This window comes from Lacerta agilis, chromosome 4 (genome assembly GCF_009819535.1).
Source record: "Lacerta agilis isolate rLacAgi1 chromosome 4, rLacAgi1.pri, whole genome shotgun sequence".
Classification (NCBI taxonomy): Eukaryota; Metazoa; Chordata; class Lepidosauria; order Squamata; family Lacertidae; genus Lacerta; species Lacerta agilis.
The window spans coordinates 42,559,187-42,586,625 of record NC_046315.1 but is presented as its reverse complement, the minus strand read 5'-3'; the positions used below and the strand labels follow the sequence as shown (position 1 = coordinate 42,586,625).

Here is a 27,439-nt window from a genome sequence, read left to right as displayed (position 1 = left end):
AGCTTCCTGAACTTTTTAAAGGTAGTGAAATAGCACATAAAAGATGAAGAAGGATACTGGTGAAGGAGGGGAGAAAGACCCAATCTTGCAGTACATCTGTTCAAAAGCTGCAATTTCAGAAGGATATAGAAACTCACTTACCCAAGTGAGTTTATGGGCAGTGGGTTCAGTCCAGAATAATGTTGAACTTAGTTCCTATACATGCCCACTTGGAAGCAAGTCCTAGTGAGGTCAGTGGAGTTTACTGTCAGCTTCAGTGTGTATAGGACTGTAGCATAATATAAAACTGGAATTCATTTAGTTTTGATCTAAGTCAGTGTCTCTCTCTGTGTGAAATATTACTGTTTATAGCTTCATACAAAATTGTAGCCACTGCAGTTACCTTGTATAGCTCCATATGTTTCATGTACCATTGCAGTAAAATTTCAAATTGTGGTGAATAAAATTGGCAAAAACAAACAAAAACAAACCCTCAACAAATTCTGTAAAATTAAACTTATGTCAAGTCTGTTACATTCAGTTCTTCTTACATTGCCAAATGAAGGGCATAGGAATTTCCCTTCTTTTGGTTTATGGCTGGGATAATCACTAATGCAGCAACATATTTTAGCCAAGGAGTGAATGTATTCTATGGTAATGTCCAATGGTAGCTTCATACATGAGCCATTGCATAACGTGAAAATATATTTCTGGTGACATTGGGGGGGGCGGAAACTTGTTGCTTATATAAGCTATAAATGAGACAGGATTTCTTTAATGATGAGAAAACATGGATTAAGATCTCTAGGGATGTAATGGCAGAATCAATGATAACAGTCTTGGATAGAAAAGCCTATTAGGCAGATGGTATCATGCATGAAAAAGTGATCAAGCTGAGAGAAAGAAGGCCAAATCTGCTTATTGTGATAATTAGAAAAGAAAGAGCCCCCAAGGAATAGGAAGACAGTGAAATGCAACATCACAGCTAGAGAGCCAGTGGAGATGATAATATGAATCCAAGAGAAGGTCAGATTACCATAGGATGGATGAAGGCGTATGAAAATGAGTTGTCAGAACTTAGAAAGAGTTTGGTGTCACACTGTGGGACTTCAATTTGCTCTCTGTACGTCTGAGCAATAAGATTCTTGATTTGCTGCCTTTTTATTTCCAGTGATAGACTGGTATTCCAATCTGTAGGAAAATGACACACAGGACAAGACAGCATTTTCAAGGAAAAACATATTTAATTTCGTCTGAAAAAATATCAGTTCCCTAGCAGGAACAACAAAATAAATAATGAGTGTGAAAAACAAGCTACTGTAAATAAGCATGGAGTAGATAGCTGCCCATAAAAAAGAATTAAATATATTCTGGGCCTGTTCAACTCCTGGGGTCCCTGCTTTCCACCTTTATAATTCTCTTTATTAATACAATGGCAGGAAATCTGTTTTAATTTTAAACCAAACAAAATAACTTAAGAGTGGAAAAAACATACCCTGCTTCTCCAAATATAACAGTTGCCAATTTATTGCTCATTCATAAGTAGCCTGTTAGATTAAAAGTTGTGGAAAAAACCTAAGGGCATGATCCAGCCAAAGTTAAACAATTTAAATCTCATTACAGTAGAGATTTAAATGTGTGTTTTATTTCCCCACTGAAATCAATGGGGCTTAAAGCAGTTTAAGTCTATTTGGATTGTGCCCCATTTGTTCAAATTCTGCAGATTTATATATAGTTATGTGAAATTAAATGAGCTATTTGTCTCAGAATAGTGTTAAAAAATCACACATTTTCTTACATTTAGCATGCCATTCTACCCCTTGTTATCACATATAAACTAAATTGGCTGCTAGAGTGAAATCCTTCAGATTGCTTTTATAGAAACACAGTGCAACTGTGATATAGGTGAGCCATGGAAAAATATCTGTTGTGTACTGTGTGAAAATGGAAGATTTGAAATATTGGGTTTTACCCAATGCTAATCCTACTCAGAGTGAACACATTGAGATTAATGGCCATGACTAGCATAAGTATATTAATTTCAGTGTTTTTTCTCTATGGGATGTCCAAAATGTACTGGGCTGGAAGGGAAGAAAAAGGTGCCAACTTCAGCAGGATATTCAGTTACCCCACAAGTCCTACAGTCGCTCTACCTGAATGAAATTTGTGACTGTCCAACCCTCTTATTCCTCCTTTTCTCCCAGTCAGTCTGATGGTTTTACATGGACAAATAGGGACTGTGAGTAACCCTTACAGAGCTTTATCAAGGACCAGTGTAGACATGCACCTATGTTTCCTGACCTCATGCATAAGGTTAGGGCAAAACTATATGGAGGAGACTCTTGATAGTCCCATGGACTGCAAAAAGATCAAACTTATCCATCCTTAAAGAAATCAGCCCTGAGTGCTCACTGGAAGGACAGATCCTGAAGTTGAGGCTCCAGTACTTTGGCCACCTCATGAGAAGAGAAGACTCCCTGGAAAAGACCCTGATGTTGGGAAAGATGGAGGGCACAAGGAGAAGGGGACAACAGAGGATGAGATGGTTGGACAGTGTTCTCGAAGCGACTAGCATGAGTTTGGCCAAACTGTGGGAGGCAGTGGAGGATAGGGGTGTCTGGCGTGCTCTGGTCCATGGGGTCACAAAGAGTCGGACACGACTGAATGACTGAACAACAACAAATATGTGGCATTGTAGCTTGCCATGAGTGCAAGGTTTCCCAGCCCCCAAATGCTAGTATGAGTCCCTGATGTGGAATGGGAGCATAGCATGGAGAGTAGGGGACTTTAATCCTTTGCCCTTATGCTAGGGTCTCACAGCAGCATTTTTTATTTTTTATTGGAAAAAAGAAGCTGTTTATGAAGTAAATGTTACATGTACATTTCAACATGTAGGTATAGTTCTATAACATTTATGAAAGAATGTTTAAGCTTTTGCTGAGAGCAGAAATGGTAACTTAAGCTATTTGTGCTTATGTGGGACAATAATTATTTTATTGTAAATTACCCTGAAAAATTATTAAAGGACAGTATACAACTACTGAAAATAAATTAGTGAGTTCTGATAGTTTCATACATATAGCAGCAATTGAAAGAAGGTTTCTGCTTTGATTTTAGCCAGCTAACAAAGGAAATTAAAAGAAATGTAGCTCCTGATTTCATCAAAGCTGAGTTCAGAGTAATCTGAAACTATTTCTAATTCTCGTCAAAGGTACTGAATACTCATATCTAGTTTGAGTGTGTTTCCTCTAAATTGTTAAGTGGGGTGCCATCAAATTCTGTTTTGTACTTAATACATGCAGTGTAATTAATTTCCCTAACATTGCAAATGCTCTGTATAATTAATCATACAAAAGAATTCACAATGTAACGTAGCTTAAGAGGAACTGTCCTTTCATAATGGAGCTGTACAGCATAAAACAATGATCAGACTGATTAGTTAGAGAAGCCAAGACCCAATGTAGTATTATTGTGATTCTTCTTTATGAACCCAGCACTGTAAATAATTTAGTATTCTCTCTAAATCAACTGAATGTGAATGACTACACAAAGGACAGTAAACAAAAAGCTATGTAAACACCATTATTTCCTTATATGTGAGCATAAATCTGAAATGTGCTTTGTTCCTGTTATATAATGTGCATTCATAGGTAAGTAAGAAATCAAAGTCAAATATAAAGACTACAAATTTGGAAGTAGCATAACATATTAAATGTTAATCTTTTGTTTCCGTCCTACCTTACTGAGGCAGAATTTCCTCTAAAATGTGGATGTATTCAGTGAGATATTTTGCTTTTTCCATGAGACCTCAGATAAAAACATAAGAATGGATCAATTTTTCTGCTACCGACAAAAATACACAACATAGTAACAAACAAAACCAATTGTAGTGAACAAAACCAATACCCCACCACCAACCACCATTTAAAAGGCAGTAGATTGTTTAATTAGCCAAAAGCCTGGGAGAAGGAGAATAAAAATATGGAACTCTTCATGAATTTGTGTGCCATCCTTGTACAGGAGCCATGCTATTCTTCTCTGTATCGTAGTTTATGTGCTGGCGGAGTGAGTTTGCAGCCTTAGCCACTAATAGTACTTGTCTACCCAGAATCAAATGAGATCAGCAAACAACCTACCGGTATGTTCCTATCTTGATCACACAGGGTAATCACCAGGGAGAACTACACCTTTCAGACCACTGGGATTATTTGCCATGCTTTCTCTGGATTAATTTTCACCTCCTCTAAACTCATAGCGTTCCAAAACTGGTTTAGAAGCACAACAGTAGTTTCTGGATGTTTTGATAATAATATGAGAGAGCTTTTCTTGGGAAAAGATGCTTATTTTTATTCCATATCACTTTATTCTTTAAACATTTTTAAAAAATTACTCAGAATATGCAACGACTCATACAGCTGTTTTGCTCTATGTTGACTTTACCATCTGCTTTCAATGACTTGTTTTGTGTCTCGATTATAAATGTTCCCTACTTTTGTATATAATTATGGAACTGTGTTGCCAGATATCTCATATTTAGGCATTCCAGTACACAATAGCTCTGGCAGTAAAAGATGCAACTCACTTTAGAGCAGTACAGCTTGAAAAGAAACAAGAGAACAGACATTCACTACTCTGATTAATGTTTTCATATGTATTCATATTCATTCACAAGAGATGCTCATGTAAGCTAAAGGGTTTAATACAGTTCTTCAGTTTGCATAATTCAGTTCAGTGTAAATGAATAAAACTAGGCTTTGATTCTTGAGAATTGTGTTCTTCAGCTTTAGCTGAAACTTCTGTTTATAGGCTTCAAATAGACACAATATAACTAGTCAATCATTTCCCTTTGCACTACTGCTCCCATGTAATAATTAGAATTCTCTTTCATGTCAGTATATTTGTACTGTGTGCATTCCTCACATTTCACCTGGCTGACTCCAACTCCCACATTTCATTTGGGAAGCACTAATATTTTTAATTTATGATGCTTACACCATCGCCTCTTACCCCCTTTATTCCTCATATGTTATTTCCATCATAGGCTTGTCTATTAAAATCTTGTCAAAGTTGTCTTGGTAAATTGAGATATTTGCCTTTTGTCTTTCTGTTAGGAACAATCTATGGGTGGCATCTACAACCTTGCCCACAAAATGACACGTGTTTTTATTCTCTGCTCTTTCCCCTCTTCAAATCCATCATCTTCATCTATATTCAATTGTCTTTGCCATCCATTTATTCTCAGGAGACTGATTTTCAAAGTGCTCGTCAGGAAATATGCGCCTCTATACCACTATTTATTAATATGATTTAGACCCGTTCTGCAGAGCACTTTCATGCCATTTTCTGAAAACATTCTTCTCTATGTGGTGTGTGTTTGCATATAGACCTAAAGATTGTTCTCCACTTAATGAAATTTGGCACAGTTCCATTGAAGTCTTTATGATGAGTGACTGTGCTTTATTCTGTCAACTGAAACTTATTTCTCCTTCATATTATCATTCACATCACCTCCAAATACCTAGATGAGTAATAATTTATTAACATTTTGCTTTTTGCTTTTGATTAGAATATAAATAAGACTAAAACAAAAGGAATTCAGGACACATTACTTTTGTCATCTCTGACAAATGCAGCCTTCTAACCCTCAGGTAATTAGAACACACTAATTAATTTAATGGGTACAAATTATGAATTTAGTCATTGCTTAGGTTACCAAAAATAGTCCCGTGATAGACAATAAAGCCAGAAAGCCAACTTAGCAAGCTTTAACACCAGTTCTCTGATGTTATTTTAATATTTTAAGTGACAGTAAAATGTTCATTTAAATTTCTCATAGCGAATGATGCATTTTGGGCTATTCTTTTTGTTAATTATGAATTGCACTTTTAGTGCAACCCCATACATGTCTACTCAGAAGCAAACCTAACTGTGTTCCATGGGATGTATTCTCAGATAAGTGGGGATAGGGTTGTGACTCCACTCATTATCTTATATTTATAATGGAACATACTGTTATAAAAAGCTGTTATGCACCAATGCATTGCTAAAAACCACCATAATACCCCCATTTTCCATATGCTGTTTCTCACAATCTTGGACAGCATAAAGTAAAAAGTAAAATAATATGAAGCTTCTTTCTTTCTGACATTTAAAAAGATCTCATGCATAGGTGAAGAATCTTTTCACTAATCCAGAACAGGGTCCTGCTGCATCTACCACACCTTACTCAAGATATCTAGTGTGGCAGCATTTATGGTGGACTCCACGAAGGATACATCAAAGTTTTCAGCATGCTCCATGGCTGCAGGAGCCATAGCAAGCCAAATCTTATGACTTAAACAGTGAGAAGCAGAGACTACTTCTAAAATCAACTTCTCTACAGTGTCTTTCTAAGGATTGATGCTCTTTGGGGAAGAAGCACTCAAAGACATTCTTATTGAATCTAAAGACAAAAGAAAAGTTCTTGTCACCCAGTGGGAGGAACAGCTTTATACCCTGCATCAGACAAATAAGTCATTTTGCCCCTACAGACAGCAAGGCACTCCAAATAAATACAGGCTAAAACAAATCTGGAACAAACTGGGATTCCCCCCCCCAAAAGGACACCAGGGAGACAAGTTCAACACCTCCAAGCCCCCACACCAAAACTCAAAACCACCAATGACCCATCAGTGATCAAGTGGGGAATCGCCTATGAGCATTCAAACATATTTGACGGCACTCAACAATGGATCGATGGATCCTCTATACCATCTCCTATGGTTACTGCATAGAATTCACCAGTCACCCTCAACATTGGTTCATCGATCTCCACCTCACCCTCCAAACACTAGATTGTGGGAGACTGTGTCCTTCATCTCCTCAACATGGCAGCAATAGAGCCAGTACCCATAGAAGAACACTTATTAGGCATCTACTTGATCTTCATTGTAGTTCCCCCACAAAGACTGGATCTGGGGTGTGACAGGGGGAGAGGGAATGCTCTTATGGAGGAAATGTGATCTGGGAAATGTGATCTGGCGTGTGACATTTGGCCCTTGTGGTAGAGGCTCCCCACTGTGGTCTTGAATGTAATATTAAGACAGGCCTTGCCTGGTTTTATTTGCAATAAGGTTATTTTAGGACACTGCAACAAGTCAGCAGCAGCAGTCATCCACTTCAGTGCCCACCAATGAGGCTCTAGTTCAGCATTTCCACCAGCCGTGGTTGCAAATAAGTGTTCTGGCTATGGTGGTCTGAGCAAACTTCCAAGTGCCATGTTCTTCCTCATGGAATTGCAGCTCACAGCAGGTCTTCCATAATGCTATGCACACAACATATTTTCTAAGCATTGCTGTTTCTTCCTTTGCCTGCTGATTTATCCCATAGTAGTTCTTTACCCTAGATTGAGCCTTCTGAAGAACATCTAATATTGTCATGTCATTGTCACAGGCTAAAATAAATAAAATGATTTGTAAACATCACCATTTATCTTGGAGTATTATGCCATATGAAGATTTCAGTGTCTAGTCATCAGCTTGGTAAATTTGGCCACAATCTGTATAATGAGTGTGTAGAATCTTCATGTGTCTGTTGCAAAGGTTATAAATCTTATCACCTTGATATGGCTAGGTCATGATAACTGTCATGTAGTAATGGCTTTGCTTCTGGTCTCAGCAAGAATCCAATCTGTTTAGGCCTAATGGTTTAGTGATTACTAAAACGATACATTTATAAGTAGCTCTTCAGCTGCTATGTGGAAATACCTACGACACTTTTCCTAACCAGTATAATATAAAGTTGGTCAACATTTACAATCCTATAAAGTCCTATAAGTTATTTGTGTCTCTTCAGCAAGTGTATCTTGTTGTCTTAAAAGTAGAGATCATTCTTCACTTCGTTGTTGCTGTTTTCACACAAAGTAATGCCTGGTAATACAACAAAGCATATATAAGCTGTTTAAATTATCTCAGAATAGTCCTTGAGAATCTGAATATGTCCTTAAATTGTATTGTTGTCCCTAATGGTCAGTGATACAGCTAAACGCCAAATGTGAGCAGTACATGCAAGAGTCTTTTTAAAAATCATGTTATTAGGATAGAGTATACATGTATTTTTGTTGAAAGAAATACAGATTTTATTTATTTTGTATTTTTCAACAGTATTTTTCTAATACTATTAGGCAGAAAAACTTTCAAGTCATTTACAAGGAGACCATTAACCAAGGTGAAATATAAAGTACTCTAGTAGATCTGTTTGGCTTGTCTCCATCGGTGCATTTTTGTCCTTCGTGCTATTTTTATTTAGTTCAGTTTGTCCTTTTATTTTATTCAGCATGTCCTTTCCTCAATGAACACTTGTGAGTGGGTTCAGATGAATAGCTGATATGGGGACTGATGTGGTAAAGCACTAATGGGTGATTTGGGGGAGGATGTGTGTTGAGATCATTTGTTTGAATGTTCTAAGGTATAGTGAAATTTCAGCCCTCCATTTTCGGGGGTGGGGGGGGTGGGAATGAAATTTGGATTGATCCAGGAGTTGGTAAGCTACATCATACTACTTCTAGGTTGCATCAACAGAGTATAGTGTCCAGATCAAGGGAAGTAATAGTTCCACTCAATTCTGCCTTGGTCAGACCTGGGGAACTGTGTCCTGCTCTTGGGTCCTTCTAACTCTACAGTTCCATGATTCTATTTGCTTGTGCCTTCACATCATTGAAGTGAAGTATCACAAAAATATTCTTGCTCAGCTGCCACCACTGCTATTTAGTCATGTTGGCCGCATGATTCAGAAAGCTGTATGTAGACAAACACCAGTTCCTTTGGCCTGAATCGAGATGAGTGCCTCATCTCATAGTCGCCTTTGACTGGACCTAACCAACCAGGGGTCCTTTGCCTTTTTTCTTTTCTTCCCTATTTTTACCACCAAAGAATCCCTAAGAAAGTATCTTAACATCATTTGATGCCTCATGCAGGGCTCCAATGCCTGAAGAAAGATATTGAAAAGCAAATCACTCTTCACACACACACTTTACTAGGGAGGTACAGTAAGTGACCTAGAGTAATGATGGCATCCACCCACCCTAAGTGAAACTAGTTCAATGTCAAAATGCTGTGATTACACACTTTGCCTTGATGGCCCAACTTAGAGTAGCAACCATTGTCTGACATCATTTGTTATTTTTTCAATCCCCAAAAGTTGGCTTTGCTTTGAAGATATACCAAGCCTGTGTAGCATACCTCTAGACAGCTCCTTCTCAGAACTCGTAATACTCAAGGAAGTATCATATCCCATGGGTCATGGGTTAGTTGAAGACTTCCTGCTTAACAGTACAGTGAGCATGTAAGGGAAATAGGCTGTTGTTGGGATCCTCAGAGAAGATAGAACTGTTATAAAACATCAAACCTGAGTTGAATCTGTGCTATACATAGGTTAACAATGGTGGCAGTACAAGCAGGCACAACTTGTGCAAAGGGTGAAAGTGCAACTTTTACTGCAAAAAAATGTAACCATTTTAGCTTTCAGCTTAACCCTTTACTGAGTGGGCAAAATGAAGAGGTGCATATGACCAGGAGTAGGAAAAAAGATGAAGAAGTTTGAGTTTTATATATTGATTTGAATCAGCCAAGCAACTTATCAGGCTTCTACCATTTAAAGTGATATATACAGTACTGATATTATAGTGCTGAAATGGGTAGAAGGTTGTGGGTGCATCTCTTTCTATGATCTGTTACACATTTCTGCATGCATTGGTTTCTCGCGAAAGAAAGACTTAATGTATAGCTTCAAGTTATGTGAAAAATCCCTTGTTTCACTGCTAAATGAGGGTGAACAAAAGAACTGCTATATTTATGCACTTTTATATTATGGATGCCTACATTGATTCAATTTTCATTTGTGACATTGTGTGCAAGGTTTAATTTTTATTAAGCTCACAAATGCAAAGCAAGACATGATTGATATATTTGTGATAAAAGCATACTCCCTTTGCTATCAGTTGCCTTCAGCAATCTTTCTTATAGTTTTAGTTTTTCATAGGTATGTCCACATGTTGCCTTGCTACAGAAGAGAGCATTAATGACTGTACTTCAGCAGTGATGTACACAATTTTCATACAACAGTTCAATTCACCCAAAAGATAGCACAGCGCAGTCCTAAAACCCAATGGCACCTAGAATTTGGAATGTTGAAAAAAATGGTTTCAGAGAATATAATTTTAAAAAGATACATTATTAGGAAATGTATGTTAGAATTTCCTTGAGAATTTCTCTCACTCCAGGTCTAATGTACTCTTTATTCTTATTTAGGCTGCAAGACTGCTCCACTTCCTTGTGTGTGTGTGGGGGGGGGGGTTGTGGTCAGGCCATGTGGTCTCTTGCACCCAGCGGGGGCTGGGCTTAGCCCCCGTGTCAATGGAGATCCCTCGGCTGTGTCATGGACCCCGGCCAGCCAATCCTGGTGGCCGGGGGTGTGTGCCTTGGTGGATTTAAGCAGCCGCACAGCTGGGGAATCTCCCTTGTTGTCCGGATCCCAGTTGAGGTTATTCCTGAGCAGATGAACAGTATAGGATTGAACTGTTAGTAACAATCATTACTGAACCATGTAATTGTTGAAGGCAGGGTTGTATGACTTGTTCAGGCAAATGGGACCCATATGTTGTGCAAGAGAATTGGATGTAATTTTTGGTTATCAGTTCTATGCAAATCAACATAATTTTCATTGACTTGTTGGATGTTTAATCACAAGATGTATTTCATTTATTGTGTGGTGTGGTTTGGGATTTATGTACTACCAGGGTAAGATTAATTAACTCCTAACACATATTTTAAAACTATAATGTATATTTTTCTTTATTTAACTTGAGATATTGAAAGTTTCTGGATTTAAAAAAAAATCCTTATGAAATTTACAATTTGAAGCATTATGTTCAACCACAATATTTATAACAACTTTAACAATTGGGTTCTCTCTGCCTCTGCCAATCTAATTGTTTCTATGTCACTATACAGTACAACATTCAGATATAAAAATACTGTAGCTGGATCATTTTGGTTGTGTGAGCCTTCCTAAGTACACTGTTTGAATGTTGAAGATAATAAAGAGCCTGCCTGAATTCACAGGCTGAGGAAGAATTAATTACTGAGATAGTTTCTCAGAAACACCATAGTTTGTTTGGGAAGAAGCTTTTTCTCGTGGAGTAGGAAAGAAGGTCCAGAGATGGATTTCTTGCCTTCTCGGATCCCTTCCATAGTCATATTCTACCTTGGTTTAAGAAAATGATAACTATTTTTTTCTAAGAACCAAACTTTCTTTAATATATAATCCCTAAAGTTTCCTTACACAGTCATTTTCCTTCATAGGTATAACCAGCATGCAGGACTATACAAGTGAAAATATGCATGCACTATGCATAATAATGCACACGTATTCATCTTGCACATACAGTGGTGCCCCGCAAGACGAAATTAATTCGTTCTGCGAGTTTTTTCGTCTTGCGAATTTTTCGTCTTGCGAAGCACGGTTTCCCATAGGAATGCATTGAAAATCAATTAATGCGTTCCTATGGTCAAAAAAAGTCCAAACAACGCCAAATTTGGTACAAAAAGAGTTTATTAAGTGCTCTTTAAAGTCACACATACTTTAAAGAGCATTTCAAAAATTGAAGGAACAATAAATTAAGTTTCTAAACATGACAGAAAAGCATTTAAAAATCACCAAAGTATACACTGTACAGTACATACATTTTCTAAGACTCTGGGGGACAACTCGAAGAAGGTTCCTCTTCTACTCTTTGCTTCTTGCTGAAGAACTTGTCCATGGTCTGCTGCTTCATCCGCCTTTTCAGCACTTCCCTGAAAGACGACATGACCCTTGTGTCAAAAGTGTTCGCAAGGTCACGTGTCAGGTCCTTGTCAGGGTGGTGCCGCTGTGCAAAAGCCTGCACATCTTTCCACTTCTGGCAGATGTCCCTCAGTTCTTTGGAGGACAGCCGTTCCTCAGTTGCTTCCTCCTCTTCCAGCGAGGCCTGCTCCTGCGCAGCCTCTGCCTGCAGTTCAACCAGCTCCTGGGTGGTCAGCTCGTGGTCGTGCTCCTCCACCAGCTCGCTGACGTCCTCCTCGGTGACCTCCAGGCCCATGGTCCTCCCCAAGGAAACAATGTCCTGCACCACTGTTGACTCTGGTGCATCAGAGTCACTTGGTGCCACACAGTCTGGCCACAGGCTGCGCCAAGCGCAATTCAAATTTCTCTGGGTGATCCCGTCCCAGGCCGTGGTGATCATCTTCAAGCAGGTGACGATGTCAAAGTGGTCCTTCCAGAATTCCCGCAGGGTGATGTTGGTGCAATCAGTCACTTCGAAGCATCGCCTGAAAAGCTCCTTGGTGTAGAGTTTTTTGAAATTGGCGATGAGCTGCTGATCCATCGGCTGGAGCAGTGGCGTGGTGTTAGGCGGCAGGAACATGATGTTTATGAAGCTGAACTCCTCCAACAAGTCCTCCTCAAGGCCTTTAGGATGAGCAGGAGCATTGTCCATCAGAAGCAAAGCCTTCAGTGGCAGGTCGTTGTCCAGCAGGTACTGTTTGACAGCAGGGCCAAAAGCAAGATTGACCCACTCCACAAACAGCACACGTGTGACCCAAGCCTTACTGTTGGATCGCCACATGACACTCAGCTGCTCCTTGTCGACTTTGTGATTCTTGAAGGCCCGTGGGTTCTCCGAGTGGTACACCAGCAGGGGCTTGATCTTCAGGTCACCGCTTGCGTTGGCACAGAAGAGCAGGGTCAGACGGTCCTTCATGGGCTTGTGGCCAGGCAACTTGGCCTCCTCCTGAGTGATGAAAGTCCTTTTGGGCATCCTCTTCCAAAACAGCCCGGTCTCGTCGCAGTTGAAGACCTGCTGTGGAAGGTAGCCCTCCGTCGTCACAACCTCCAGGAACTCCGCTGCAAAGTCTTCAGCCGCAGGAACATCGGAACTGGCAGCCTCTCCATGTCTGACCACGCTGTGGATTCCAGATCTTGTCTTGAACCGGTCAAACCAGCCTCTGCTTGCCTTGAAGACTTCTGGCTCGCCTGAGGTTCCTGGCTGTTGCCGGACGAGGTCTGCGTGCAAGGCCTTGGCCTTCTCACAAATGACGGCCTCAGTCACTGTGTCCCCTGCACGCTGCTTCTCTTCTAACCAGATGAGCAGCAACTTCTCGACCTCCTCCAGAACAGCTGGGCGGTTCTTCACAATCCTGGTGACTCCCTTGGCTACATCAGTCGCAAGGATCTTCTCCCTCATCTTCAGGATGGTCCCAATGGTCGATGGATTCCTCCCGTACTCCCTGGCGAGGTCTGTCACACGCATTCCACCGTCGTGCTTCCAGATGATCTCCTTCTTCATTTCCAGCGTCACCTTCTCCTTCTTCCTCTCGCCGGACTCTGCAGCAGCAGTCTTCTTGGGCCCCATGGCAGCACAGCTCCTACCTTCGCAACCCCCCCCCCCAAAAAAAATCAGTGCTTCAGATTCAAAAGAAAGCACCAAACCTCCCAGAACCTTCCCACCCCCTACTCCTAGACTCACAATCCACCACCCCCCTCCCCAAAAGAAAAACAAATTTTTTTTTGGTAAAAACAGCAGTGTCACCCAATGGTTGCAGAGCAATTCCAACTGCCAAAAAATTCAAAAGAAAGCACAAAACCTCCCAGAACCTTCCACCCCCTACTGCTACAATCCCAACCCACCCACCCCCCCAAAAAACAAAAAAAAAGTTCTAAAAGTTTAACTTACCCAATAGTTGCAGCTTTAAAAAACAGCTCAGTCCCCCAATGAATGCTGACCCCAACTGCCAAAACATTCAAAAGAACACACCAAACCTTCCAAAACTTTGCAAACCCCTTACTACCCCCTACTGCTACAATCCCAACCCCCCCACCCCCCCAAAAGAAAACCCAAAAAATGTTGCAGAGTCAACCAATGGTTGCAGAGCAACACCAACTGCCAAAAAATTCAAAAGAAAGCACCAAACCTCACCTCCCAGAACCTTCCACCCCCTACTGCTACACTCCAAACCCAACCACCCACCCCAAAAGAAAACCCCAAAAATGCTTTAAAGTCTAACTTACCAAAAGGCTGCAGTTTTTATAAACAGCACCGTCCCCCAATGTCTGCAGACCAACTGCAAAGAAATCCAAGAAAACACACCAAACCTTCAAAAACATTTCCATGACTCCCCAGCCACCCACCACACAGAAATCCAAAGCCAAAACCATTTTTTTAACAACAGCAGAGTGCCCCAATGGTCACAGGAAAAACCAAAAAAATGCAGAAAAACAAAACCAAGCTTCCAGATCCTTGCACACCCCTTCCCCACATTTCCCTGACCCCCCAGCCACCCACCACACAGAAATCCAAAGCCAAAAACCATTTTTTTAACAACAGCAGAGTGCCCCAATGGTCACAAGAAAAACCAAAAAAATGCAGAAAAACAAAACCAAGCTTCCAGATCCTTGCACACCCCTTCCCCACATTTCCCTGACCCCCCAGCCACCCACCACACAGAAATCCAAAGCCAAAAACCATTTTTTTAACAACAGCAGAGTGCCCCAATGGTCACAAGAAAAACCAAAAAAATGCAGAAAAACAAAACCAAGCTTCCAGATCCTTGCACACCCCTTCCCCACATTTCCCTGACCCCCCAGCCACCCACCACACAGAAATCCAAAGCCAAAAACCATTTTTTAACAACAGCAGAGTGCCCCAATGGTCACAAGAAAAACCAAAAAAAATGCAGAAAAACAAAACCAAGCTTCCAGATCCTTGCACACCCCTTCCCCACATTTCCCTGACCCCCCAGCCACCCACCACACAGAAATCCAAAGCCAAAAACCATTTTTTTAACAACAGCAGAGTGCCCCAATGGTCACAAGAAAAACCAAAAAAATGCAGAAAAACAAAACCAAGCTTCCAGATCCTTGCACACCCCTTCCCCACATTTCCCTGACCCCCCAGCCACCCACCACACAGAAATCCAAAGCCAAAAACCATTTTTTTAACAACAGCAGAGTGCCCCAATGGTCACAAGAAAAACCAAAAAAATGCAGAAAAACAAAACCAAGCTTCCAGATCCTTGCAAACCCCTTCCCCACATTTCCCTGACCCCCCAGCCACCCACCACACAGAAATCCAAAGCCAAAAACCATTTTTTTAACAACAGCAGAGTGCCCCAATGGTCACAAGAAAAACCAAAAAAATGCAGAAAAACAAAACCAAGCTTCCAGATCCTTGCAAACCCCTCCGCAACACCAAGTCCTAGAATCCCAAACACCCCAATCCAAAATCCAAAAACCACAAAAAAAGTTTTAAAAGTTTAACTTAAAAAATGGTTGCAAAAAAGCAGAAAAATTAAAAAAAAAACACCCAAGCTTCAAGAACCTTGCAAACCCCTCCCCAACACCAAGTCCTAGAATCCCAAACACCCCAATCCAAAATCCAAAAACCACAAAAAAAGTTTTAAAAGTTTAACTTACCAAATGGCTGCAAAAGAAGTTCTCAAAAAGCTTGAAAAATCGCCAAAGTCCTCAAAAACCTCCAAAAAGGCTCCCAGACCTCGTGCTATGAGTTGCTCCTTGAAGTCAAGTCGCAACTGCACCTCTTCAAGCAATGCACCCTGGGTATTAACGGTTTTACGAAAAAGAAACAAACTTGCAAGACGATTTCGTCTTGCGAAGCAAGCCCATAGGGAAATTCGTCTTGCGAAGCAGCTCGAAAAACGAAAAACTCTTTCGTCTTGCGAGTTTTTCGTCTTGCGAGGCATTCGTCTTGCGGGGTACCACTGTACTGTATATGGCAAAATACCAATGTGAGCAAAATCTATGCATGCAGTAAAGCAGACATCCAATCTTTGTTCCTGATATTATACACATTTTGTGCCTTTTAATACATCCATGCAGAGAAAGCAATGTGTGAGAAACAGCTCTAAAATTCCCAGGCTTTTCAAAGTATGCATTTTATTTTTGTAAATTGCCCTGGAAGCTCTGTTAAATGACATTATATGAATCTTTCAACTAAATATGTGAACTTGACAATGTGGTTGAAACACTGGTGTGCAGTCTTCTCACCAGGATCTTCATCTTATTCTGTACTTCATCAATGGAAGAAACAAAACTGTATTTCATCAGGAAGGCAACATCAATCAATTAATTGTTCTTGGAACCATTATGTTCTCTGTAAATTGATTAGAGAGAATTGCCAGATGTGTATCTAACCTGGCATTATAATGAGATCACCCCTCTTTGTATTATGTGACTTCTTTTGGAAAAGAGAATGTTATTCATGTTTTTAGGGGGAAAGAACAAACAATTTGGAAAGAGTAAGTTAATTAGCCCAAAACAGAAGTGCAAATAGATCCCATTAACTGTAAGAGCTATTCAAGGGACAGATGGATAAACAAAGCATTCCCCCTCCCCCTTGGCTTTAATTTGAAATATATGGGAGAAAATGTACACCCTCTTCCAATACACCATAATTTAGGGTGATATTCAAAATGGAAGAGTAGCACACAATTATGAAACTTTGGCGCCAGCTCCTGTATACTTTGCCCCATTCTATATGCTTATTACTACTGTTACTATTAAATGTTTTTAAAGTGCCAATGGCATGCTTGGCAGCAGAAGACAGTCTCCTCGTGGAATGTGGTGCTGCTTTTTCTTTTTTTCTTTTTTTATGAAGAATTTATTAGCATTTTCATAATACAACACACACCCAGACCCACACCTACAAATACAAAACAAATACAAATACATATATTGCCAGGATTCTTCTTATTTATATACCTAACAAAAAAAAATTCTATTTCCAAATCTTGACATTTGACTTCCCCTGCCTTTTCACCTTCGGTTTTAAATCCATATTTTACTTTCTTAACAGCTTTTCTCTAAAAAAAGGAATTTAACTTCAATTAAAAATAACACAATTATCTTAATCATCCTATTGTATCCTAAATCTTATCAAAATATTCTTATAAAATCTAAACTTATTTCTTCTGTCCTTTATCATGCTGCTTTTTAACTTAAAATCCAATATCCCCTTACTTATTCAAGATAAACTTATAACTAACAACCTTCACACTCCGATTTCAGGTACCATAACAGACCATTTAAATTTTGCATTTAATACTTCACCCCACACCCCCTCTGTCCATTGTCTTTCTCTGTCTTTCGCCGGAACCAATCTTCAAGTTGTCTTCTTTTCCCAAATGTCCACAGATCCAGGCGGCATTCACAACAAACCTTGCATCGAGCTTCAGGATACACATCACATCTTTTCTGGGCTCCTCCGCTTCTTTGTACCATACTTCTTCTTCTTGTAGATATCTTAATTCTATGTCCCTTGCCCCCGAGCTCTCACCTCGGGGTCTGGATATTGCAAATTTTGCCGTTCCGGGACTGCCACCCCCAAAGAACGGTTCCTTTTCCCGGAGTCGCCCAACCATTTCAGACCATCCTTCAAGCATCCCTTCTAACTCTTTGCCAAGGTTTTCTTCCATTGTGTAAAACTTTTGAAAAGCCTCCTCTGTGGAAAATAGATTTTTTTTATTTATAATCCCACTCAAGACTTGCAATTTCCGATTAAGCAGTTCCAGCCTCAAGACAGTAAGCATTTCTTCATCCGTTAGTCCAGAATTCAAAACAAGTTCAAACACAAAGTCCAGCATTTTGGGGGAGAGGGTGAGTGTCAAATTACAGTTCCTGTCTCTTCCTTCCTTTGTTTCAATTGTTTCCCACATCAGTCCAGATTTTCCATCGCCATTTTTTCTGAAGCCAGAGCGTAAAGACCAAAACTTTAAATGGAGATATTTTCTGCCCACTTAATCCCCAGAGGGAAATCTCAGCAGTCTCAGTTTCCAAATTCCAAACACTTTGTATCCATTATTGTAGCAGCAGTCACTTAAACTGGTTATTTTCTTTCTCTCCCGAAGGGAGGAAGGCAGGCTCCCTTTCCTCTTCCCCCCGGATCGTTCCAAAGATATAAAAGTCAATCAAGTACTCACAACCACCGGGTTCTTTCAGATCATTAAAGACAGGTAGAACTTAGACGCTCATCACAGGATTTGTCGCCGCATTTACATCCCGGTTGGGGCATGTCCCCTATAGCCCGGCTCCGTCGTCACTTCACCCCCGCTCCCCCTTTACAGGGGGAGCGAGGGAAGGGTTCGGAGCCACAACGGGCACAGCCGGGGAGCCCAGGGTGCGGGACGCTCTTCCCGCACCCCACCGGAGCCCCGCTTTGCGGTAGCGGGGCTCCAACCCCCGGGATGGACTGGGCGCTTCGCAGCCGAAGCAGCCCACGACCACCCGCAATGGTGTCGCCGCCGGAAGTGGTGGTCCTGCTTTTTCATTCCTGAAGGAACGCATTTCTAAAATAAATATATACTTGTACATATTTTTTTGGTTGGAGAACAGCATTGCAAATGTTGAAGAAATGCAAATTTCAGAGTATAGCTGCTTTTTGTTTCATGTATTGTTTCAGAAAGTGAAAACCAAACTGAATTTCTCTAGCATTCAGTAAATATGTGAGAGGAATCACTATCTTCTCCCGCATCACCATCCACAAGTTGGAGGGCAGTGACTGAAGTTGGGTGCCTCCTGCAGCTGTGGAGGATCTCTGCATATTTTAGGATACTGGAAAATCTAAAACATGGAGAGTCTCCACAACTACAGGACCTCCCTCACTTCAGAAGAGCACTGGTAAAGATGACATACATTGGGGCAGGGTTGAAGCTAATGTGCTTGTCTCAACAGCCATCCCTCACATGTTCATTGATTGAAAATACAAAATGTCTTAAGGGGCCTTCAAAGAGAAGTGCTTTATGCATAGATGAACCCCAAGTCTGTGGAATGGGGGAGAATAAGCTTGAATCGCTATAATTTTCCTTAACATGAAGTCGCCCTTGTAGTTATCCTGTCTCCCTGTGGAGAGAATCCAATAAATGTCCTTAAAGGCTTGGGAAAATTCTCATTGTTTGCACAGCGATGTAGGAAAGCCTTATGCATTTAAGTTGAATTAGTGTGTAATAGCAAATAAGTGCTTTACATGTTTGAAATGGCAAAATATACCTTTGATATAGGTGTATAGTTTTATGTAGTGCTTTGTTTATACTTGAATTCTGATTAAAATTGCATGAAATATTAATGGGTGGAAAGGGAGAGATTAGTTCATTAACTATAAATTAAAAGTTGGCATCCATTATTTAGTATGGCAGTTCAGGCTCCCAGTTGATGTCATTTATGTTGCTTTAATTACTATTCCAGTTTGCTAGTCTTACCACACAGGTCAATCAAAAATACATGCAATTAGAGTAAGTTTTAAAATCTTAGCTTAGATCACCAGGCCTGACCCTGATGCATGACAGTGTGTGTGTGTGTGTGTGTGTGTGTGTGTGTGTGTGTAGTGCTTTTTTCAGATGGAAAACTTTGGTGTGGGGACAGAAGGAAGGCACAGTATGCATGCTCAGGCCTGGTGCACCTTCTTCAACCAGTGCTGGGGCTTGTTTTAAATTTTAAAAGGGGGGGAGGGAGGGAGCAAGGAGTGGACAGGGGTGTGTGCTTCCTTTGCTCCAGAGAATAGGAACAGAATATAAGGAACTGGTTGCAAATCAATGAATACATTATAAGAAAAGAATTATGGAATATTATTGTAATATATGATCACAGCGGAGAAACCCTTGTGTGGTCAAAGATGGAAGGACTTATTATTGTTTAACATGGAGGAATGATTGTTGAAGTTTTTTGGAGACAAAGTTGATATGTTTAGAGAAAAACTATTTCTAAAATTTATTAATAACAATAATTAGAGAACCCCTTTTTGACTTCTTGTGTAAAAAGGAAAATGAATTAATCTGAGAAATTTGGGTTGGGAGAGTGGGAAAATATTGCCCAACAGAAAGGAGGTCAGTAGGATGTAATTTTAGAGTGAATATATTGAATAATTTCTTTTATGTTACAGATGGACAGAAAATTGGAGGTCCTTGTAATTTTTTCTCTTCTTCTGTTTCTTTTTTGTTTTCTTTTTGGGTCATTGGTTGACAGGGCCAGAAATGAGTACCCCCCCCCCCTCAACCTGATTGGCACTTGGTTGTGTTTTTTTGTTTTGTTCTTGTTTTTGCCTTTCCCTCAGTGAAATTATGGCTTTCTTTGTTAGGTGTAAGAACATTGTTTTATGAGGGTGGAAATGGCACTGGTCAGGATCAACATAGTATAGAGGGGCCCCCATAAGAGGCCTGAGGGGAGGATTGACCACGGCAAACCCAAGCATGGGTTCGGTATCTGCCTGGTTGGAATCTGCACCCTGGTCCCACAGTGAGACCTTGCTTGGCATCTATCACAGCAAGGTTCAACACTGGCCGACTCTCGTCATATAGGTTTGGAGTGATCCAAACACAGCAGATCCATTCCATCAACATGGGGCTTGAGGAATGAACTGATCCTGAGACCCAATGCCATGCCAACCCTTGCCCTGCCTGCTGCTGTCAATAAAGATTTGGCCTGATTTTATCCCTTCACCATTGTACAATCTGCTTATTTTGCTGCTCTCATGGGTCACATAATGTGCCTGCCTGGCCAAAATAAGATTAAAGGTGTCCACAGCCAAACCAAGATAATATGGCAAATGGGGGTAGGGGGATTGGCAGTAAACGTACCTCTCTGAAACTGGCCATATTTGCAATATTGCTCCAGGAGTGGACAGAGTCACACATACATGAGCTTGGATCTTCATCTGTTTTAAACTGCCATAGTTTCAGTAAAAAGCAGTCATTTACAACTGGAAATTGACTCTAGATTTCCTCAGAAAGATACAATGGAAACCCTTTTTCATCTAAAATAAAAGGTCTTTTTTTAGTTCTATCGTTTACAGGGATTGCCAAAATGTAATTTGGAATGTGCAGCATTTATTGAATCATTCCATGGGCATATGGAGAAAATGTAATATTCTTATACAAAAGGTTAAGATTATTCCTTGTGTGTTCCTATCCTAGTACTTTAAGTAACACAATATGCTCAGAGTTCAACCTGAAGCAATCAGATGCAATCATTACATTAAAGAAAGGAAGATCAATAGCTTTGACGACAGCTATTCTTTCTCCAAATGAGAAGGAGGCTTACAGGAGCACATCATGTGGTGGAATGTTCTTGGATGCGGCAGTGACTTTAAAGTATCAACATATCTCTTTTATGTAATGCTAATTATACTTTGTCCAGCTGTACAATGGAAAGCCTATCAATAGAAGCAGGCATTGCTCATGCATGACCAGCTAATTCCTCCTGCATCAGTAGGTAGACTTTGAAATATCCTGGGGCACGAAAGGTGAAGACTGCTGTCACTTCATTAGCTGGTAGAAACGTACGGCACATTTCTGGGGTCATACTTTTGGTTCTGCATATTCATCTACTTCATAAATGCAGACGTGTCTTCATCATAAATAATAGGGCAATTGTTTGGATTTCAACAGGCTGTTTGCATAGGAAAATGCAGCAGAGAACACAATTCTTCAATTCACTTTTCCTGACTTTTTTCAAAAGCTTATTGGATTAGTTGTATTGCTCATGTTTTCAGTGCAGCATAAATTTCTAATTACCAATTCCCTACTAGTTACTGAATAACGAAGCTTATTGGACAGCATGTATTGTAGCAAAATGTTTATTCTTTTCTTAACCTTAATTTAAATGTAATATAAATTCCCATCTATTTTTACAATGATCTGATGGGAAATTATGATGACTCTAAATTTCCCAATTAGCTTTACAACCAGCCTCAAGTAGTTGCGTAACTCACATCAACAATTAATCAGTGTGCTGTTGTTATAGCTGCAGGCTTTGAGCTATAACTGATCCTAACACAATCTAGTTGGCTGATGAGGCTTATCAAGGGGAAATCTTATTCTGGTTAAAGCTGGTTTCACGGATGGCCCTTTCTCAAAAACTGTCAGAATGTGACATGCAGAATGCTTGGCCCTATCTTCTGATGGGACACAATGTTTTTTGTGAGTCTTGCCACACCAGTTTTCCTTGCAACCTTTCATACATAACCAAATATATTTTTATCAACACAAACAGATGTCACATGCAGAAAGAAGCAGGATCCAGAAAGCACCTTGCGCGTATCCCTAACTGAATGAGAAAATGGGTGCTACATACATGCTTCTTCAGCTGGGTCTGGCAAGTTGAGCTGCATGTGTGAGGTCCTGGCCTGCGAAATACAAGTTGCAATTGACCAGTCATCTTGTCTAAAGAAGCAACAGAAGCTCCTCCCTGAAGCCTCCCTGACAATTCTCCCTGTGGAGGATCATCCCTGACAATAGCCCTGAGAGTGCTCCAATTGGAGAACAGCCTTTACCAAAGGTGTCACAGACTTTGAAGACACTCAAACTCAGGACAAAAAGGAGAAACGTGCTAAAAGGAAGGCATGTTTGGCAAACCTTCACCATGATCCACTCTGCCTGGAAACCTATGTCCCCGCTGTGGAAGGACATGTTGATCCAGAAATGGCTTCCACAGCTATTTACAGACTCACTGTTCAGACTGTGTTCATGGAAGACAATTTTACTCAGCTATAAGTGATGGCCAAAGTAGAAGAAGAGGAGGCATAATTAAAGCTTATTTTACGGGACTGGCTGTTTCATATTTGCATAATTGGATTGCAACCCCTGTTTCTTTCAGGAGTGGCTCTTTACTTATGGAATGTCCTCCTTAGGGAGGCTTGCCTGCTGCCTACTTTAATGTAGTTTTGATACCTAGCAAATAGGTTTCCTCACAGTCCTTTTAAATCTCATCATTTTACCTTAAGACTATTTTAGGCTGTGATCATCTGCTGTTGGTTTGTTCCTTTCTGTTTTTTATTGGTCTCCCAGGTCCTAGTACTACCAATTCATTTCAAAACATAATGCAACAATACAAATAATAACAAAAAAATTCAACAATGACAAAATTATAATATTTTAAATTGTACTGCAATGGCTGTCATCCAGACAGTAAGTGTATTTCTTTAGCTGATGTATAGCAAAAAAGCTACAAGTGACTTACTAGTATGTTTTAACTGATACAGTACACTATAGGGAAAGGCAACCCTCTCCCCAGTTGGTCAGTCTTTCTTGAAAGGAAATTCATTTTCAACACCAAAGAGGCAATGTGTGAACAGTATATGGGTATATCCAATGGGAATTCTTTTCTTGGCATACTGTTCTCCCAATGGTCAAGCAAATGCCTGTGGGAAATCTGCAAGAGCAACAGCACTCTCCTAGCAACTTGGGATTCCCGGTAACTGGTATTCAGAAATGATCCAAATTGCAGCTTCTTGTAGTGTCATTCTTAAAATTCCGGAGGAAAAGAGGGCTGAAACAAATAATAGGCCCCACAAACCTTCATAATACAAATGATACAACTGTTTTTGAAAACAGCAGCTTGCATATCTAGCCATAATGACATTTAAGGGTTATTTTACATTATGTAAATAGAAAATCCATTTCTTCATTAAACTAAAAGCTAAAAAACACAATTTCTATTAAAATCAAAGGAGTTGCACTGATAAAAAAATCATGTAAAAATGGGGGGGGGGGGGAAATCCACCAAAACTAACCCTGCTTTACAATAATTCCAGGAAATGACACTGCAAAATTATATATGTTGTTTTTGTACAGGCTGAAGAGTAGGTTTCGTATCCCTTGTTTTTCCCCTATTGAGGATTCATATCAGAACATTTATTTATTTAGTAATTTTATATACTGTCCTATACCCGCAGGTCTTTGGGCAGTTCACAGAAGAAATTTATCACACATCTCTTCTTCCCCTGAATGACATTTTGAAATTGTAGTACATTAAAAATTACCAATCAGTATCAATCCGAAATTGCTTCCAGGGTGTGGTAGGAGTCCATTAATATCTTGCATACGGACATAAATCCAAAGGCTGCCATTGCCAGAATCATTTTTGGCACAACTCTTAGATATGTGTGTGTAATAATTAATTATTCTCATCATCCCTTTTCTTTTTTCCTGCTTGTTTCCCATTCCTGATTTTTAATCATTTCTGGTTATGAGGTGAATTTTAATGCCCAGCATATTAGAGGGTACATAATATAAGTAATGTGTGGGGAAGGAATTGTAGTTCACACCCACATCAAGGACAGACTTTGGTAAATTGGCTCCATGAACGAAGACAAAATTTGATGCCCCCCCCAAAAAAAAATATTCCTTATTTTCACAATAATTTATTTGGGTATAGTTACTTTTTATGGATTTTCTTAGTAGGTAGCCAGATAAATATAGTTGTTATTGTTGTTGTTGCTGCTGTTGTTGTAGCAGTGGTAGTTATTTTGTGCCCCCTCAGCTCTGCACCCAGTTCAGGGGAACCACCTTCATTTCCCTAGATCTGGCACTGCACACACACACACACACACACACACACACACACACACACACACTGTATTCTGTATCCTATATGTGCAAACCTCTCCATTCTAAAGAATTTGTGTGTTCTCTACTCCCACCCTCCATGTTCTACCTTGCATGGTCATAAAGACACTTTTACAGAATATGCAATGTATAGTGATGAGTATCATGGGAAGAATATGGGATTATTATACCCAACTGTACTCACATCTAAACAAAATCAATTTTATTTTATACCAATCTTCAGAACAGTATCCTAATTACTGCAGTGGTAATAGTTCTGCTAATTGCACGAGTGCTGTTATGAACACAACATAACTTAGACAAAAAAACAACTCAGTTTACAACTCAGTAGAGAATCACCATGCACACAATACAAAATTTAATTGGAAATTAATAAACAAATTAGTGGCACCTTTCTTCATAATAAGCCAGCTAGCCTGCAGGCAACCAAACTAAGCACAAAAGTACCCATCCAATTATGCAAATGAGTGCTGTCTAAATAGAGAAATAGTAAATTCAGATATTTAATTCCCACGAGATTGCAATCCTAAATATATTTACTAGGAAGTAAGCTCTGTGGTATTTACTTCTTTACTGTAAGTCTGCCATTTCTCCTGTAATTTATAACATGCAAAATGTATGATATATGCTCTGGATGGTAATTGTTTGCAGTTCCACTTTTTTTTTAGAAACCCTACTCCAATAATAATGAAACTGTAGTTTTGTATGTAGTAATTCATTTTAAACAAATGAATGAATAAATAAAAGCATAAAACATGCATTCAAATTTCATTGCTATGTGTTAAGCATCAGTGAATCTCTGTAGTTTCTAGGATCAAAATAATATTGGAGAGATTCACAGACAGAGAAAGACAGTCATTCCTCAACTATAGGTTACTGTATTTGTGCTGGAAGCCTACATTGCTTTACTTAGCTGGTCTGTATGACTTGTATTTTTGGTAAATCTTGTTGACCATTTGTATGAGTAATAGCCCATGTGTTGTGAAATTTATGGCCAATAATAAAATATAGAGTAGGAAAGGATCTTGTAGGTCATCTAGTCCAGCCCCTGCCCCATACAGGATGTGCAAGTCAGGATGCAACTGCAGTGCCCTTGACAAATGATGGACTAGCCTCTGCTTGAATATCTCCAGGAAAGGAAGGCCCATCACTTTCTGAAGCAATCAGTTCTATTGTTAGGCAAATTCTCCCTATGATTACCTCAAATCTGCACCCTTTCAATTATCCAAACATTTTTTCTGCTCCATCTTCTACATGATAACCTTTTTGGTATATGTGAAGACTACTGTCTTGTCTTTTGTTAACCTCTCTTCTCCAGGTAAAACATGCCCAGTTCTTCTAACTATGTTCCTTACAGGACTTGGTTTCCACACTTCTCACAATCCTAATTGCACTCCAGTTGGTCAATGTCTTTGTTAAAATGTGGTACCTAGAATAGGTCACAATACTCTAGAACAGTGGTTATAAATACTGTGGACCATCTGTTTTGCAAAAGCGAAGCTATGGACCGCCTACTTTTACAATTATTGATATTTCTATGGTAGTTTTTGTTATGTGAATGGTGCCATGGACCCCCATGAGTGGGTTACGAGGAACTCCTGGGGTTCATGGACCACCAACTGGGAACTTCTGCTTTAGAGGCAATGTGACCAGTGCAGAATAAACTGGAACTTTTACTTCTGATGGTCTGGAGACTGTGTTCCTGTTAATGCATTCTGAGATTGCAGTGACTTCTTTAGCAACTACATTGCACTGCTGGCTCATGCTCAATTTATGATCAGCTAAGACACCTACATTCTTTTCATATGTCCTGCTGTCAAACCAGATATCTCCCATCCAGTGCCTTTGATTGTTGGTGCCTTAATGGAGGACTTTATACTTATTTCTGTTGAATTTCATCTTGTTGGTTTCAGCTCAGTGTACCAACCTGTCAAGAATATTTTGAATCTTGCTTCTGTGTTGCAGCCCTGTTGTATGATAAATGAAAGCTACTAGAGTGTCATGACGTAGTTGTTTTTCAACTTGTGATCTCTGTCAATTGCACAAAGCATTGTTTGTCATTAGGCTGATGGATAGACATATTTTGGAATTACCAGGTCAATGTCTTTTCTCTATGTATGCTTCTAAAATATTCCTCATTTACTTCCTCCACTAGATTTTACAGTTTCCAAATTCCCTTATCATATTTCATAAAGCCATTGCACTGAGCAGCCTCCATTAAACAAAACATACTCACTTGTACAAGGCATACTGCATGCAGAGTTTACCAGCGTTTTCTGTTTCCTTCATGTCTTTCCTTCGCCCTCCTAAATTAAATATGTGCATATGTGCATTGATTAAATACTGCCAATGAGCAATCCTTGTGTAATTGCATGTATGGCTTTATCAAGATATGTGTGTGACATTTCACCAATGAGCAGTAGCAGACATGCACTTCAGTAGAACATCGAACAAAATATAATCTTGATGGAATTATACACATGGAGATTGCTTTTCCTCCCAGGTGTTTTATCAATGCACACATTTGCATTCGTAGTGCAGAAGGGGAAAAGATGCAAATGAACTGAAGAAACGGAAAGCAGTGTCTAGCAGCTCATGATTGAACTCCAGAACTAACATTAGAACATCTTAATTAAACTAGAATTCAGAAGGCATAGAACACAGTACAGAATGTTTCACAGAATAATAAAGGAATGGAATGGGGAACATATGTTATTCTCAAGCTTTCTCCATACTAATTAGACAAGCCATCTTATTGCTTCTTCTCAAAGCTCTTCTTTTTGTTCTGCTTTTCCCTCTATCATACAGCCCCGATTGCATCCTTGCCCTCATCTGCTTTACTGAAGTGCCTAAGGGCCCATATCCACTGGCTTTGATTTCTAAACATGGCAGCCCACCATGTATCTAAATGTGCTGTTTCTTGATTTCTGACAGTCTTTGCCATGGCCTATCAAAAGTCTGTATGAAGGCTGACTTGCATTTTTCTCTTGGGGTATTAGATTGGATGTTCCAAGTCATGAATCGGTCATTAGTGG

The 27,439-nt window shown here is 39.8% G+C and overlaps 1 protein-coding gene and 1 non-coding gene across 2 annotated transcripts; both read right to left on the bottom strand.

Moving 5' to 3' along the window:
* Nucleotides 1-3,954: 3,954 nt before the first annotated feature.
* LOC117046159 lies at nt 3,955-4,058 on the bottom strand. The gene has a single exon (XR_004426528.1). It is a non-coding gene; the product is annotated as a U6 spliceosomal RNA (small nuclear RNA).
* Nucleotides 4,059-11,704: 7,646 nt separating this feature from the next.
* LOC117045367 (tigger transposable element-derived protein 1-like) lies at nt 11,705-13,405 on the bottom strand. Its single transcript, XM_033146370.1, has one exon. It carries the CDS (start codon nt 13,403-13,405, stop codon nt 11,705-11,707), a length of 1,701 nt encoding a protein of 566 aa, XP_033002261.1.
* Nucleotides 13,406-27,439: the final 14,034 nt, after the last annotated feature.

What these genes read in the sequence shown, in the direction of transcription:
- LOC117045367 (XM_033146370.1), bottom strand. Translation starts at nt 13,405, where the DNA reads ATGGGGCCCAAGAAGACTGCTGCTGCAGAGTCCGGCGAGAGGAAGAAG.